At 43.4% G+C, this 13,285-nt stretch overlaps 1 protein-coding gene across 1 annotated transcript in view; it reads right to left on the bottom strand.

Moving 5' to 3' along the window:
* Positions 1-1,270: 1,270 nt before the first annotated feature.
* The window catches only part of LOC114069098 (Down syndrome cell adhesion molecule homolog), a 184,677-nt gene continuing 172,662 nt past the window's right edge, over positions 1,271-13,285 (bottom strand). The window contains exon 30 of the mRNA XM_027905653.1: positions 1,271-2,257. Within this exon, the coding sequence (XP_027761454.1) occupies positions 1,917-2,257 (341 nt within the window). The 3' untranslated portion in view covers positions 1,271-1,916. The remainder of the gene's footprint in view (positions 2,258-13,285) is intronic.

Raw genomic sequence — 13,285 nt, 5'->3', positions numbered from 1 at the left:
TTTAATGGAGGCAAAAGGTTGGGGTTTAGTTTGTTGTTGGGTTTGTGGGGGGGTTGGTTAATTTTTATGATGTATTTCTTTTTTTTTTTTTTTTTAATTTTTTAACCTAGTTTATGACCATATTAGTCAAATAGACAGCCTAGATGGGAAGTGGTTCCTTATCTGAGTGACATCTCAGCACCCCTTTGTATTTCCAGAAGAAGTACATACCTCAGGGATGTCCTCATTTGGCTTCTCCTGTTGGAATTCCCAAACTTTAGCACTTGGGCTTGACAGAGCTAAGGATGCAAACGCAGCTTGATTCATTTCAAGCACTTTGCTAACTTACTGCCCTTACAGCAGCACAACCCCATTAATGAAAGCCATGAAACAATTATACATTGCTGCCCTTTTCTGTTTTCCAACTACTTGAACTGCTCCTGGGGCAGGAATGTCTGCAGGAGCAGTGCCCACACTGTCACCAACGGGGGAAAGCACGGGACATTCCCGTCCTTCCCGAACATTCCAAGCTCTGCTGCTTCCACACCTCACCTGATACTTCCAGCCAGCGTGTCTGGACTAATTTGGGGTGCTCTTCTCCCTGTTCTCCTGGTCAGGGCATGCCAAGGTGGCCAGGACACACACACAGGGAGGCACTTCCCGATGCTGTTGAGTTAAAAACCCTGACTGTGCTGTTCAATCTTTTATGCTTCCTATAAAACAAGCAATATCACTTCCCGTGGAACCAGAAGATGCAACAAAGTAATAGGAGCTGACAGCTCCCACGTAACAAGATTTTTTTTTTTTCCCCTCTGAAAAAAGGCACGTTGATCTTAGACCTGGAATAACTTTTTCATCCCATTTTTCCTATTATGGGAAAAGCTGGGTTTTTTTCCTCCCCCCCCACCTCCCCAGTCTTTACGTAAGCAACTCATTTCTGTAAGAGCTGCTCCCAAATGGACTCAAGATCCATTCATAAGGAGTAAGTAAAGCAACATCAGCACATTTCTTCTGATCCAGCAAATATTGAAGCCCAGCAAAAGCCTCTTGGTGTCAGGTGAGTCCCATGCTGAGAGTCCTGGGTGGGTTTGGTTCAGGGCACTCAGGACTTGCCCCCATTCTCCGCCCCATGGCAGTAAAAAAGGTGGTGGGTAAGTGAATCCCAATTTTTTTCCCTGCTTCCCTTTTCTGCCCAGAGGCACAAGAAGATGTTCAGAGTATGGCACTGACATGGTTATTACACTTGGGAAAAACAAGCCCAGCTAAAGGCAATGGAATCAGACATCACAAATAAAGGCAGAAGACCCTTTTATTTCGCATAGACAAAATGCAAAGAGTGTCTCATTAAATTAATGTTAAAAAAAAAACCCAAATCAATCTCCTCACTCCACTGACATCACTCATCCTAATTAACAACAAAAAAAAAAAGAGAACAATCAAGGACCCATTTTCTAATTTAAAAAAAAAAAAAAAGTGCAAACATGACAAAAGACTTTTTGTTTTTCCAAATCAATGTTCCTGTTGAATTCACAAATAGGGTGGATTTTTTTTTTGTGATTTTTTTTTTCCCTTTTAAATCTTGTCTGATGGAACTTCCAGTTAAAATATTTTAGTTAAGTCTCCATGCACTTCGTAGAAAATCAGTAAAAACACAAACGCTTGTGAAGATCAGAAAACTGGACTCTTTTACCCAAAAATTCAGATGTCCAGTCAGATGAAGCTCACACTCAGACAGAAAAAAAGCAAGAGAGTCTTTGCACTGTCTGTCGTTCATATTATTATTTTTTTTTTGTCAAATATTTTGGCAATCTTCTTCTTTAATTATAAATATTGGAATTCAATAAAAAAAAGGTAGCTTTCATTGGATTTGTTTGTTTTTTTGTTTGTTTGTTTTCAGTGTAAATATTTACAGCCACTGTCCAGCCATGCTCTTTTCGTTATACCAGGGTGTAAGATTTTGCGTAGGGGTTGGTTCCTTTCAAGTGGCCCCGGGAGTCCAGCAGGGATTCTTGGGAGCTGCTCATTTTCGCTGCCTGTCCCAGCTCAGCTCCTTCTCGCTGAGGTAACGTTGCCACAGCACCAGGTTGCCATGACTGAGCATCTCTCGTGGAGGATGCCTCCATGGGGATCGGCTCCAGGACGGTGGGGCGCTTCAAGGTCCGGCTTTTCTGGGGCTCCAGGCAGGCTTGGCCCAAACCCAGGTCTCTGCTCGTGCCCTGCACGCCACGGTTCAATAAAAAGTCCATCCTAAGGTAGGGTGGCAAATGCATGAGATCACCTGGGGAGGCAAAAGGGAAAAAAAATAAGCCTTTATTTTATAAGCACACGGTTGCGTTTCGCTCGTTTGGCGAGGGGAGCCAACTGCAGTGGAGGATCTGGGATCAACCCAACTGCAGCATTTATGATTGGCACGTTGATTTTCAGCCATTCACTATGCTAGGATCATCCAGAATCGTGCATCAACACGCTCCTTTTGGGCACATCCGTAAGAATTCACTATTAATATTTGTTTCCAGGACAGAATGACAACAGCGAGGAGTGCGACGTGCTTCACATGCACTCAGGGCAGGAAGAAGATAAAACTGAAAAGACCAGGAATTTTTTTTTCTCAAAATCCTAAAAGAAAGGGTCTTGGTTTTCCTTTTTGTGGAGGCTCAGTATATTCCCATTTCTTATTTTCCATTTCTTGTTTTCCATTTTAAATGGAAACCTTCACAGTTACAATTATTGGCCCCCAGTCTTGTGTGGAATGACTCAAATGTTTAAAACAGACTCAAGAGGGTTAAGGCCATAATCTTAAAGGGGTTGCTGAATAACTCAGAAACATTCTTGTCCTGAATATGCCCACATTTAACTGCTGACCATCATCACTGGATTTAAATCACTAATGATTTTTTTACCACTGTCACCATCAACGTGCCGCTGTTTTTGTGGCAGCAAAATGCACCGGGACACCCGAGCTCCCGCATCAGCCTTCCTTTCTGTTCTGTATTGCCAAGAAAACCTCTTATTTGTTATTTCCCCCCGACTCCTGGGCCTGTTAGGTATTCATGATGTTCCTTCAAGGAAATGAGAGGTAATCAGGCACATAATGACATTCCCTTCTAAAAATATTTGATGGTGAAACCTCACGTTTGTAGAAAAAAAAAAAAAAAGCAGTTACAGGAGCATTCAAGAAGAGTATTGCCCCTTCTTTGCAGACCTCTGCAGGTGTGTAGCTTCTCTTTTTTTTTTTGGGCAGACATCAAACCCACAGTCTCATCTACAGATGGGATGCGTCCTGAATGTTTAAAGTCGGAGACTCTTGGCACCTGAGCCTGCGTGAGCTATTTACAGCAGCAGAAATTAAGGCTGACCTGTGCCAGTGGCATAAACAATAGAGCAGGAAAGCATTTCTTCATAACAAAACAGTGCATAACAGCTGCATTTTTCCTAACCCAGGTAAAAGCTGTCTGATGACCTAAAATAAAACAGGTCCTTTGCTTTCTCACAGAAGTCAAGGCACTGCAAGTCTTACCTAAAAGACCAACAACATCTGCTCGATCCGTAATTTCAGGTCACAGGCAGAGAATTGCTGAGAAGTTACATTTGGACAGAATCTCTGTTTATTCCTGTAGAAATCCCCAGCACTGTCTGGCACCATATGCTTTATTCTGGCTCCATCTCCAACATAGACACATGGCACACATTTTTTAACCCCCGTGGAGTAAGATGTGAGTATCTCAAGATTAGGCTGACATGCACCTTGGCAACATTTAGGCGGGGTTGGAAAGAGAGGGGAGGTTTATACTTATAAGCCCACTGATTGCCACTTGAAAAGTGAATTGTGCTTACTTCAATTGGTTTATTTATCTTATTCTCCTACATTACCTTTCATGTCAAACACGTTGTGCATATGAGACCGATTTCAGCTGCGACAGCAACGTATCTGCTGCTGGGGTGAAGTGCAGCAGGACATGGACACATGGCCTGGCAGGTGTAGGGAGGCACCAAATCACTCCAGTTACTCACAGGCATTGAACTGTGGGTACATCTGTGCTGCTCAAAACCTTCCCTGTCCCCTTGGAACCCAGGCCCCCATCCCCTGGTCACCCACGCTGCTCCTCAGTTCCTCCCTTTTGCATTCCCTTTCAGCCCAAGTCCTTCCAAAATGCAGTTTGCTCCCAAGACCATTCCCTCTGGGCTGCAGGGAGGAGACAGCCTGGATGAGAAACGCTCCTATCACTTGCTCCCTGGGGCTGTATCTTGGGCAGCATCCTGGTATCCTAAACAAGGAGCTCTGTTCCTCCCTGCTCCTCCCCAGAGAGAGGCAGGAGTGGAGGAGTGAGTGATGCTGCCCCATGGACCTGTCTCTGCCCACTGACAAAGTTGTTGAGGGCCTTGTTTTGGCTGCCTCAGGTGTGGGTTTTTACTGGCAGGTCCCTGAGAAGGTGGGCGGCAAAATGCACCTCTGACACGGCAATAGCAGTGTGAAAACTTTGTGACTAATTATAGTGCCAAAGGAATACCTTCCCCCTTGTCAGGGATGCTCAGAGACTGCTGGGCTCAGAAGAGGGGGTTTCTCTACCAATCCCGTGCTAAACTGGGATCCCTCAGCCCATGAAGAAGAGGACAAATTCTCTAGGTTGAGTCTGGTCCTGGAGGCAGGATGGGAGCGCTGAGGGTGTTCTGGAGAAGAGAAGGCTCTGGGGAAACCTCAAAAGCTGTTCCAGTGTCTCAAGGGGGCTACAAGGGAGCTGGAGAGGGACTTTTCACAGGAACATGGAGTGACAGGATAAGGAGTAATGGGTTTAAACTGAAAGAGAGTAGTGTTAGATTAGATTTTAGGAAGATATCCTTGGCTGTGAGGGTGGTGATGCCCTGGCACAGGTTGCCCAGAGAAGCTGTGGCTGCCCCTGGATCCCTGGAAGTGTCCAAGGCCAGGCTGGATGGGGCTTGGAGCAACCTGGGCTGGTGGAAGGTGTCCCTGCCCATGGCAGGGGGTGGAACTGGATGATCTTTAGCATCCCTTCCAACCTAACCCATTCCATGATTCTATTTCCCACAACAATCAGCCCTTTCCCAAAGCAGTCTGTCGCCCCCAACACCGTTTTTGACGAGTTGCTGCCAGGCAGCACAACACCCACTGCCTTGTTAACACCTGCCATGTCCTTTCACACCCGTTCCCTCTTCCTGCTGCGTGTTCTGCTTTCCGGTTGACTCTCCAGGAAGGAGCTGGAGCGGAGCAGCAGCCGGAGCACGGCTCACTGGCAGTTCCCTGTGGATACCTTGGAGAGCTGCTCCCGTGTCTTACACATTCCCCACTCCTTCAGAGCGACAGCTTTGAGTGGACTATAAAATATGAGCGTTGAAGCTTGCAGAGATGGAGGTTCATTTTCAAGCTGCCGTCTAGACATTTCTCATGTGTATTTAGGAGCTTCAGGCTATGTAAAAAAGATTTTTTTTTTTTTTTTTACTCCCCTTCTTCAATCTACATAAGAAAGCACAGTCAATAATCTGTGTAAACAATATGCAGTCATTTTCTGAATGTCTGGGGGTGAAGTTCCAACAGGACTGCAGTAATGAGAAGCCACAGAGTGTGACTTGCTCTCCAAAGCTGGGTGCTCAAAGCGAGTGGCTTACACAGAGCCCTCATTATTTGAGGTGATGTGCACGTTTCCCCGTCATAAAAAGTGCCCACTGCTCCTTCTTATACCCGAGAAGCGTCTTTCCCTTCAACCGCTCGTAAAACAAAGCACATTATTAAAATCAGCAGAAAAGAGAAATTTTGAGAATGGGACTTTTTCTTCTCTGCTTGGATTGAAACGGCCTCACAGGATTAAAAAAAAAAAAAAAAGTCTTTGATTTATAAGAACTAATGGGTTTCTGACTTGAAAACACAGTCTTTGAAACATAACCGCAGGGGTTCACTTTTGCCATTCCGGCATCAATGTTGAAGGTACTTTTGAGCAGAATAAAAGCTTCTTGCTGTACCTCTGGAGCTGCTTGGAAAAACCTTGGTTCTTATCCTCTGGACACAACAGTGGAGACTTTTTTTTTTTTTTTTTTTTTTTTTTTTTTTTTTTTTTTTTTTTTTTTTTTTTTTTTTTGGTTTCTTGCTATTCAGCTGAATGGTGTGGTTTTTTTTTTTTCAGGGAAAGCATTACGAAGTTTCAGGATGGTTCATTGCCTTTGATGCTCTAATTACCTCTTTTCAGCTGTGTGTGTGCCTTATTAGTAATGAAAGCAAACCTTTCAAGTGCATGAGCACTGCAAACGAGCATGTTTAATAATTCATGCATTTTGGCTTAATTAGTACAAAAGACATTCTAAAACTATAGTTTTCTGATGCATTTTAAGAAAAAAAAAATGGGGTTTGGACTGGATGATCTCCCGAGGTCCCTTCCAAGCCCAACCTTTTTGTGATTCTGAGACTTTTAAAAAGGGAAATTTGCTGTATTAGAACCCTGAGTTTGTAGAGAAATAATAAACATCCAGTGAAATCTGAATGCAGCAATTTAAGGCAGAGCTACCTCAGTCTGTTTTTTTTCTGAGTGCCAACCCTCTAATGAATTATTTAGTATAGTACATTTAAGAAAATGTTGGCTCAAATAAATATTTGTAAACAAAGGCTAAAAATAACTTACTATGATATTTACCATAAGCAACATATTCTATCAAAAAGAGGGTCTTTTCTGAGTTAATGCAGCATAAGGCAATAAACACTTCCCTTTATTTCAGTACAGATAAGCTGATATAAAACAAGTATTGCAAAAAACGAGATATTTTTAGCCTTACTCTAGAGGTCAGCTTCAGGCATGGGCAAGGTTGGGATGAATTTGACAGGCTACATGGAGGGAAAAATATCACTGCTCAACTTTTCTTGGATTTTCTTCAAGATATCTGTCTTGTCTGCAGAACTAAAACTCCTTTCTCCCAAAAGATTTACCTCATTCCTCTTTCAAATGCCAGAGACTTTGTATGTTTTTTTTTCTTTCACCTGCTCCAGGAAAAAAAAAACAAACAACAAAACAAACACCAAACAAAAAAAACCTAAGGATTTGTGCTATTTTCAATACACAGATCATCACAGACTGCTCTGTGCATTTTCTCATGAATCATAACCTCCACTAAAGCAAAAGCAATTTGTCTTCACAACACTCCAGCACAGCCTGATGGTTTTCAAGTTTTGGTTGCCATGAGAAGGAAATTCTGTGCTGTTTGAAGCGTTATTTTCCAGAATTTTGTAAAGTAGGGCTGGTGACTATGACAGTATATTCTATTTAACAAAGGTAGGAATGAGACAGGTTGAGTTGGGCTTTCACACATCTTACTTCAATAGGCGAGTGGGTAAAAAAAAGCTCCTAGAGATCCCCCTGGAATGATCCCGTGGGACCAGAAATCATGCCAGAGCCGAATCCATACAGCTCTGTTGGCACAGGGGAGGTGCTGATGGAGTTTTGTGGATTTGGGACCTGAGCATGACCTTGTGCAGTGCTGGGAGTGTTCAGGTGCTGGTGAAGCTGGAATGCCACTATGTTGGGAATCTCTTGGCTTGCCTCGAGTTTGGAAGGGGAAGCACTGGTGGGATATTGTGTTTTCCTTTGAAAGGAAGCAAAGGAGACAGAGCTGCTGACAAACAGCTTTAAGTCCTGGTTTATGCGGATTAAAAAATTATGTGGGTTTTTCCAGCTCAGTCGCACAGCAACTAAAGCAGTGAAGCCTTTGCTGCTGCTCACAGGCTGTTCTTCAGCACAAAGGCTGCCTATAAGAAAAACTTGCATCAGAAGCAAGGAAAGAGAAGAGGGTTTGCAAGGGCAAGGTGAGAGGTTTGATGAAAAAAAAGAGCATAAGCGATGTTCAGAGGTGTTCGTCACATCAAAACCTGACACGCCATTAAAAGTGAGCAGGCAAAGCCTTCTTGGACAGCAGCAGCTTGATCTGCAGCCAGACTGATAGCAGCACAATAACATTCCTTACAATTGCTGCTGTCAGTGTTTGAAACCTGCTGGTGCTCCCTCTCTGTCCACCTCCTGTCCGTGTACCCTGCACTGATCCGGCAGAGCGTTCCGCACTGCGCCGCAACCATTCCCACACCAACAGGCTGAGAGTCAGCCCTGCAGGCTCCCAGCACGCTGCAACACCAGGTATAAACACACTTAATGAGCAATAAAGCCAATTATCTGGTTACTTTGATCTTGTGTCCTGCTCAGCCAAGCAGAGAGGGTCAAAGAGGATCAGTCCTGCACCTCCTTGCTCGGCTGATGTCGGGATCTGTTCAGTGTGGAACTGCTGCCCCAACGCTTTTTGCTTGCTAATTATCATTTCCTGGCAAATGCTGCTGTAAGTGAACAGCAAAAAGGATGCTTTGAATGACAGGGCTCCACTCTCTAGGGCCAGTATTGATCGGTAATGGAAATGGAGGGGAAATTTTCCACGTGCAAATTACTGACGGGGCAAATGAATGGGAACCTCAGCTCACTCTCAGTCAACAGGAGCACACCATTATTAGCACATTCAGGAGCTCACAGACTCCTTCTGAGCCCACTTTTTCAAGACAAAAAAGTGGATTTAACGATTCTCTGAGGTGATCCAGAATAAATGGTGAAAGGTCTGAGCGCTCCCTTAAATTACAGTCTTAGGAGCAGCCGAGCAGCAGAAGGGAAAAGGAACAGGGGAGAGGGCAGGGCAGAGCTTTCTCATTAGTGAAAAAGCTGCTGCCACAGCAGGCACAGGGTCTTCCCTTCCCCAGAGTAGCTTCAACCTCTGCTCAGCTGCCCAAGAAAAATGACTGAAGTGCTCAGCATTTGGGGGACACTTTTAAACGGACCGAATGGATTGCTGTTGGACAAGGCCAACCTGCCCTTCACGGCTCCGTCACACCATCACATCTCCTGGGCTTCTCGCTGTGTTTCTGCAGGCAGCAAAACACCCCACCTTTATGCTGTTTATGTTTGTGATCATCTAAATTTGGAAACAGGTGGAAAGTGTTAGAAAAATAGCCAATTTTCCCACTGCTAGATGGAGAAATCAGAATTCCCCATCATCCCTGCGGGGGCTTTATAACTGGCATTTTTCTCCAGGAAAACTGCACCTCCACAGTTAATTTGAAGATCTATAACACCTAGTTAAATGTTGCACGTTGCAGTCTGCTAAAAGTGGCATTTTCATACAAATATTCAAAATACCAGCTGTGTTTCACAGAAAAAAATAAACCCAACAGTTGCTGTTTACTGCAATCCTTGGAGTTATCTCTTAAGAAACACCAGGATATCAGTAAAACTGTAGTTCAGGAGCCAAATTTGCTGCTGCTGCTATAAATCAGTGGCTATATGGATTTCAGCAAGACTATAAATTGATTTATACTTACTGGAGATTAGGTTTAAGTGACTGAAAATGAGGATTCCAACTAATGTTGGAACTTTTTTTAAGGGTGATTCATTTTGTCATTTAGAGTTAAACCTTCCGATTCCAAGAAAAAGTCTTTGATCAAAGTGTCTTAAAGCAAGAGCACAACTGCTGTGGTTCAGCTGAGGATATAGAGCTGAACTACCTCAACATAACAGTCCGTGCATCTGTCTGACTGAATGGCAGGAGACTCGATTATCACTTTGTTGCCTGTTCCTGAAAGGTTCGGCGGAACGGGAACTGAAGCACGTTTCTGGTTTGGATTTCTCTCAGCAGCACTTTGGTCTTTAATTCAGTGCTGCACTTTCAGAAGATCTGTCAGATGCTTTGCACCTTTCAGAAGTAACTTCAAGGAGAAGTGACTGTTTTTAAGGGCCTCTCTGCCACGGAGCTGAGTAAGGAAGGAAAAATTGATTAATTCCAGGGGTCAGACAGATTTAGGCCCTATGGATCTGCCACGTGGATGCTCAGCCTCACGCAGCTTGGGCACCTGCAGGACTGATGCCCTGCTTTTTTCAATTTAATGTGATGTCCAAGTTATAAAAACATGTAAAAGGGGCCTCGCTGTGTGAATCAATACACGCTCCAGAGCTAAAGTCGGCAAATTTGTCAATAAATAATGAAATGATGATAGAAAAGTGAAGTCCACGAGCGCAGCTTTTCCGCCTCGGCCTTGTCACGCAAGCGGCCTCATGCATTTTTAAGGAGGCTCTGAGACAGCACTCTCCTGCCCACTGGCTGGGAAAACTCGGGAAACTGTGCTGGAGCCCTGGCTCAGGTGACCCTGGTTAGCAAAGCTGGAGTTTTAAAACTCATTTGCTGCTCCTGGATGCAGCGAACAGAAACTGTTCAATTATACAGCACTTCAGGCGAGGGTTACATCGATCACGGCTCCATGGAAACCGGCATCCCTCACAGGCTTATTCCTGGGATTAATTCCAGTTAAGAGGCTGGATTTCAGCAGAGGGGATGGAGGGGTGAGGAGTTTGAAGCATATTTATGAAATCAGAACTCTGTTGACCTCAACAGGCTCTGGCCATACCCATGAATTCATGGACGAACCTGGGCATGCCAAGGACACAGATAAGCAAAACACTCTCCTAACAGGCACAGGGAGGTCAGGCTGCAACAAGGAAACCAATATCAGCACTGCCCTGCTGCTCTGCTGAATTAATGGGTGAACTGGTGCCACTGGATCTCCACATGTCCATCAGTTTGAGTCACCGGAGTGATGCTGACGAGGTGCACCATGGCATTTTTGTTAATTAACCCACCGGGATCAGAAGTTCTCACATCTAAATTAAGGACACAAAAAGGTGAGCAATACTGGAACGCATCTGCTGGGATTTAGAGGCTATAAAGAAGCCCTTTCACGGATGGCAAAGACCATCACTACAGTCATCACTACAGAAGAATGTACTGCTAAAACAAAAGTTGGTTTCTCTGGCGATATGATTTCCTACTTTAATTTCAAAAAATAGCACGAGCGTGACCTTTCGTGCAGGTGAGATTTACTTTCCGTTTTCAGATGTCACAGTCTCAGTTCTCCTGTAGATCTCAGATTACATTCAGGCCCTCTTGTCACAGGGGAAATGAGCAGAGCCTGAAGCCACTTAAATCAGGAGCGGCTGTAAATGACTACAAGGACCTTAAAGCAAGGCTAGATTGGTTCGTGTCTGCAGGAAACAACCGCTGCTGGTTACCTTGGGCTGCCTGAAAGCCCCCCCAGAAATCACACACACTGTGTCTCAACACTGTGAGGGTGAAATTGTTTGACATTTTTGAAATTAAAATGGCCCGAGCAGGCAAAATCTAGTTTTTTATAGGACTGAGACTCTTAACTGGACTCTCTGAAAATCTGGTGTTTAATTGAAGCGGACGCAGCATCTTTGGTTCAATTTGGGACATTTGCTGGTAGTTTTAGAAATGTAACACTGAAGTTATGACTGTAAGGACGTGAAAGTAGCTGAAAAATACTGATAAATGTAATCCCTGCTTTAGGCAGAAAACTCTCCACTAACTACAGTTGGATCAAATGCCTCCAAATCTGCAGAAAACAAGAGTAGTCTACTTTAATAGCTGCAGCTTATATATATATATATATGTATATAAAGAAACATAAAGCCAATAATCAGCTTTAACAAAACAAAATTAAAGTCAGATTTTAAAAAATACCACTTTTCAGAGGAAAGGTTTTGTTGGCAATCAAAAGATTGGAAATGGGCATTCTTGAGAGGGGGTTTCCCTTAACATGCAGCTTTTAGTCTATCACAAAGCAGAAAAAAACAACACCCAATCTTCCACTAGAGCAGGTTGCTCCAAGCCCTGTCCTTCAACACTTCCAGGGATGGGGAATCCACAACTTCTCTGGGCAACCTGTTCTAAGTGCCGTCAATGGCTTGAATTTAGCTTGCAGACATCCTGTATGCCACCTAAACTGGAACTTCCACGTTACAATTGCTTTGAATGTTTAACCAAAAAACCTATTTAAACTAAAGATTCACATTGATATAGTTTTCCTTTCTGACCTAATGATATTTCAGCTTTTGATCTGAACCTTTTTGAGCTCATTTTTATTGCGCTGGCAAGGTTAAAAAACTTGCAGTGTGAACCTTCCCACCTGTAAACACACCAGAATGAAAATGCAAGCTAACGATTTCAAGTGTTTAGTCATGTCAAATTAAATGGTTTTCATCCCTGCAGAACATTCAGCTTTTCTCAGCTGAAGGAGAAAAAGCTCCTGATACTCCACAGAAATAAAACCTGAGACAAGATAAAGACAATTTCCTCTCATCACTGATGTGCCATTTCTATGATAAGCAGCAAATGGCACAGTCTGTCTCTTTGTGACATGTTCCCAGTTTTCCAGCAGTGCAGCAGAAAGTAAAAAGAAGGTGTTCCAGGCACAGGAGAATTTAATATGGAAGCATTAGAGGTGCTCATCCAGGGGAGTAAATTCAGAATATGTCACATAAATGTAAGTAGGTACACATAAAAGTTAACATGCACATTAAGAGTGTTTACTACAGTTAAAAATGTAGGCAAGAAGGTGGGTTTTTTTCCCTCTACTTAACAACTGTTCTGCTTGTCCTGCTGTTTTTTGCACCTGCCTATTTTGATTTGCCTCCTTAAGTACTTCTCTCAGAGCTGGACCTTGGTCTCTCATTGTGGAGTCAGGATGGTGATTCCTTTGTTCTATATACATGTTAAATATAGTGTGTGTATACACATATACTTATATTTTCTATTATAGATATATATATAATGGAAAAAACCATTCTAATGTATTTGAAAGCAGTGCAAGTGTAAAACTAAAAAAGAAAACAATCCATATCTTAGCCTTTACATGCTTTACTGCAGGATTTCTGGACCAAAAAAAAAAAAAAAACCAGGTCAAACATTGATTCCTCTGCCTTGAAGAAACTCAAGTTTTGGATCTGGAAATTGTGGAACTGTGGAACTGCACTTTCAGTCAATGCAGGATAATATAATAGGCATGGGAAAAGGAGGCTAAAGGTGAGCTGGGAAGAGTCCCAGCCTTTGGTGAATCCCCAGTGGCAGGATTTGTATCGGATTCAGTTACAGCCTCAGCCTGTAGAGCTCTGTCAGCAGCTTTCCAATAGAAAGCAAGTCTCTAAATACACTCCAATCACTGGGTCACACTTGGCCTGCATCAAATAGAAGAGGGAAATCACTCCTGCACCCCTGAACTCATAGGTCAGTGCAAAAGAGTTCACATTTGAGGTTACAGGGCTGACATTGGAAAAACACTGTGCTTTCTATTACTGCGTGGCTCTTATTTCTCTTATTGTGCCAAGCAGCTTATTTGTATCTGTAGGGACTGGAATGCTGGAAAAGAAGATTTGTTTCATGACTTGGGTGTTTAAAACAACAGTGAGGCACTGCAGGTGATATCCAG

Source organism: Empidonax traillii, unplaced genomic scaffold, assembly GCF_003031625.1.
Source record: "Empidonax traillii isolate 1590-97213 ecotype Southwest subspecies unplaced genomic scaffold, ASM303162v1 scaffold1189:size291722, whole genome shotgun sequence".
NCBI classification, from domain to species: domain Eukaryota; kingdom Metazoa; phylum Chordata; class Aves; order Passeriformes; family Tyrannidae; genus Empidonax; species Empidonax traillii.
The sequence above is the reverse complement of the archived record's forward strand: the minus strand, read 5'-3'. Positions and strand labels throughout refer to the sequence as shown.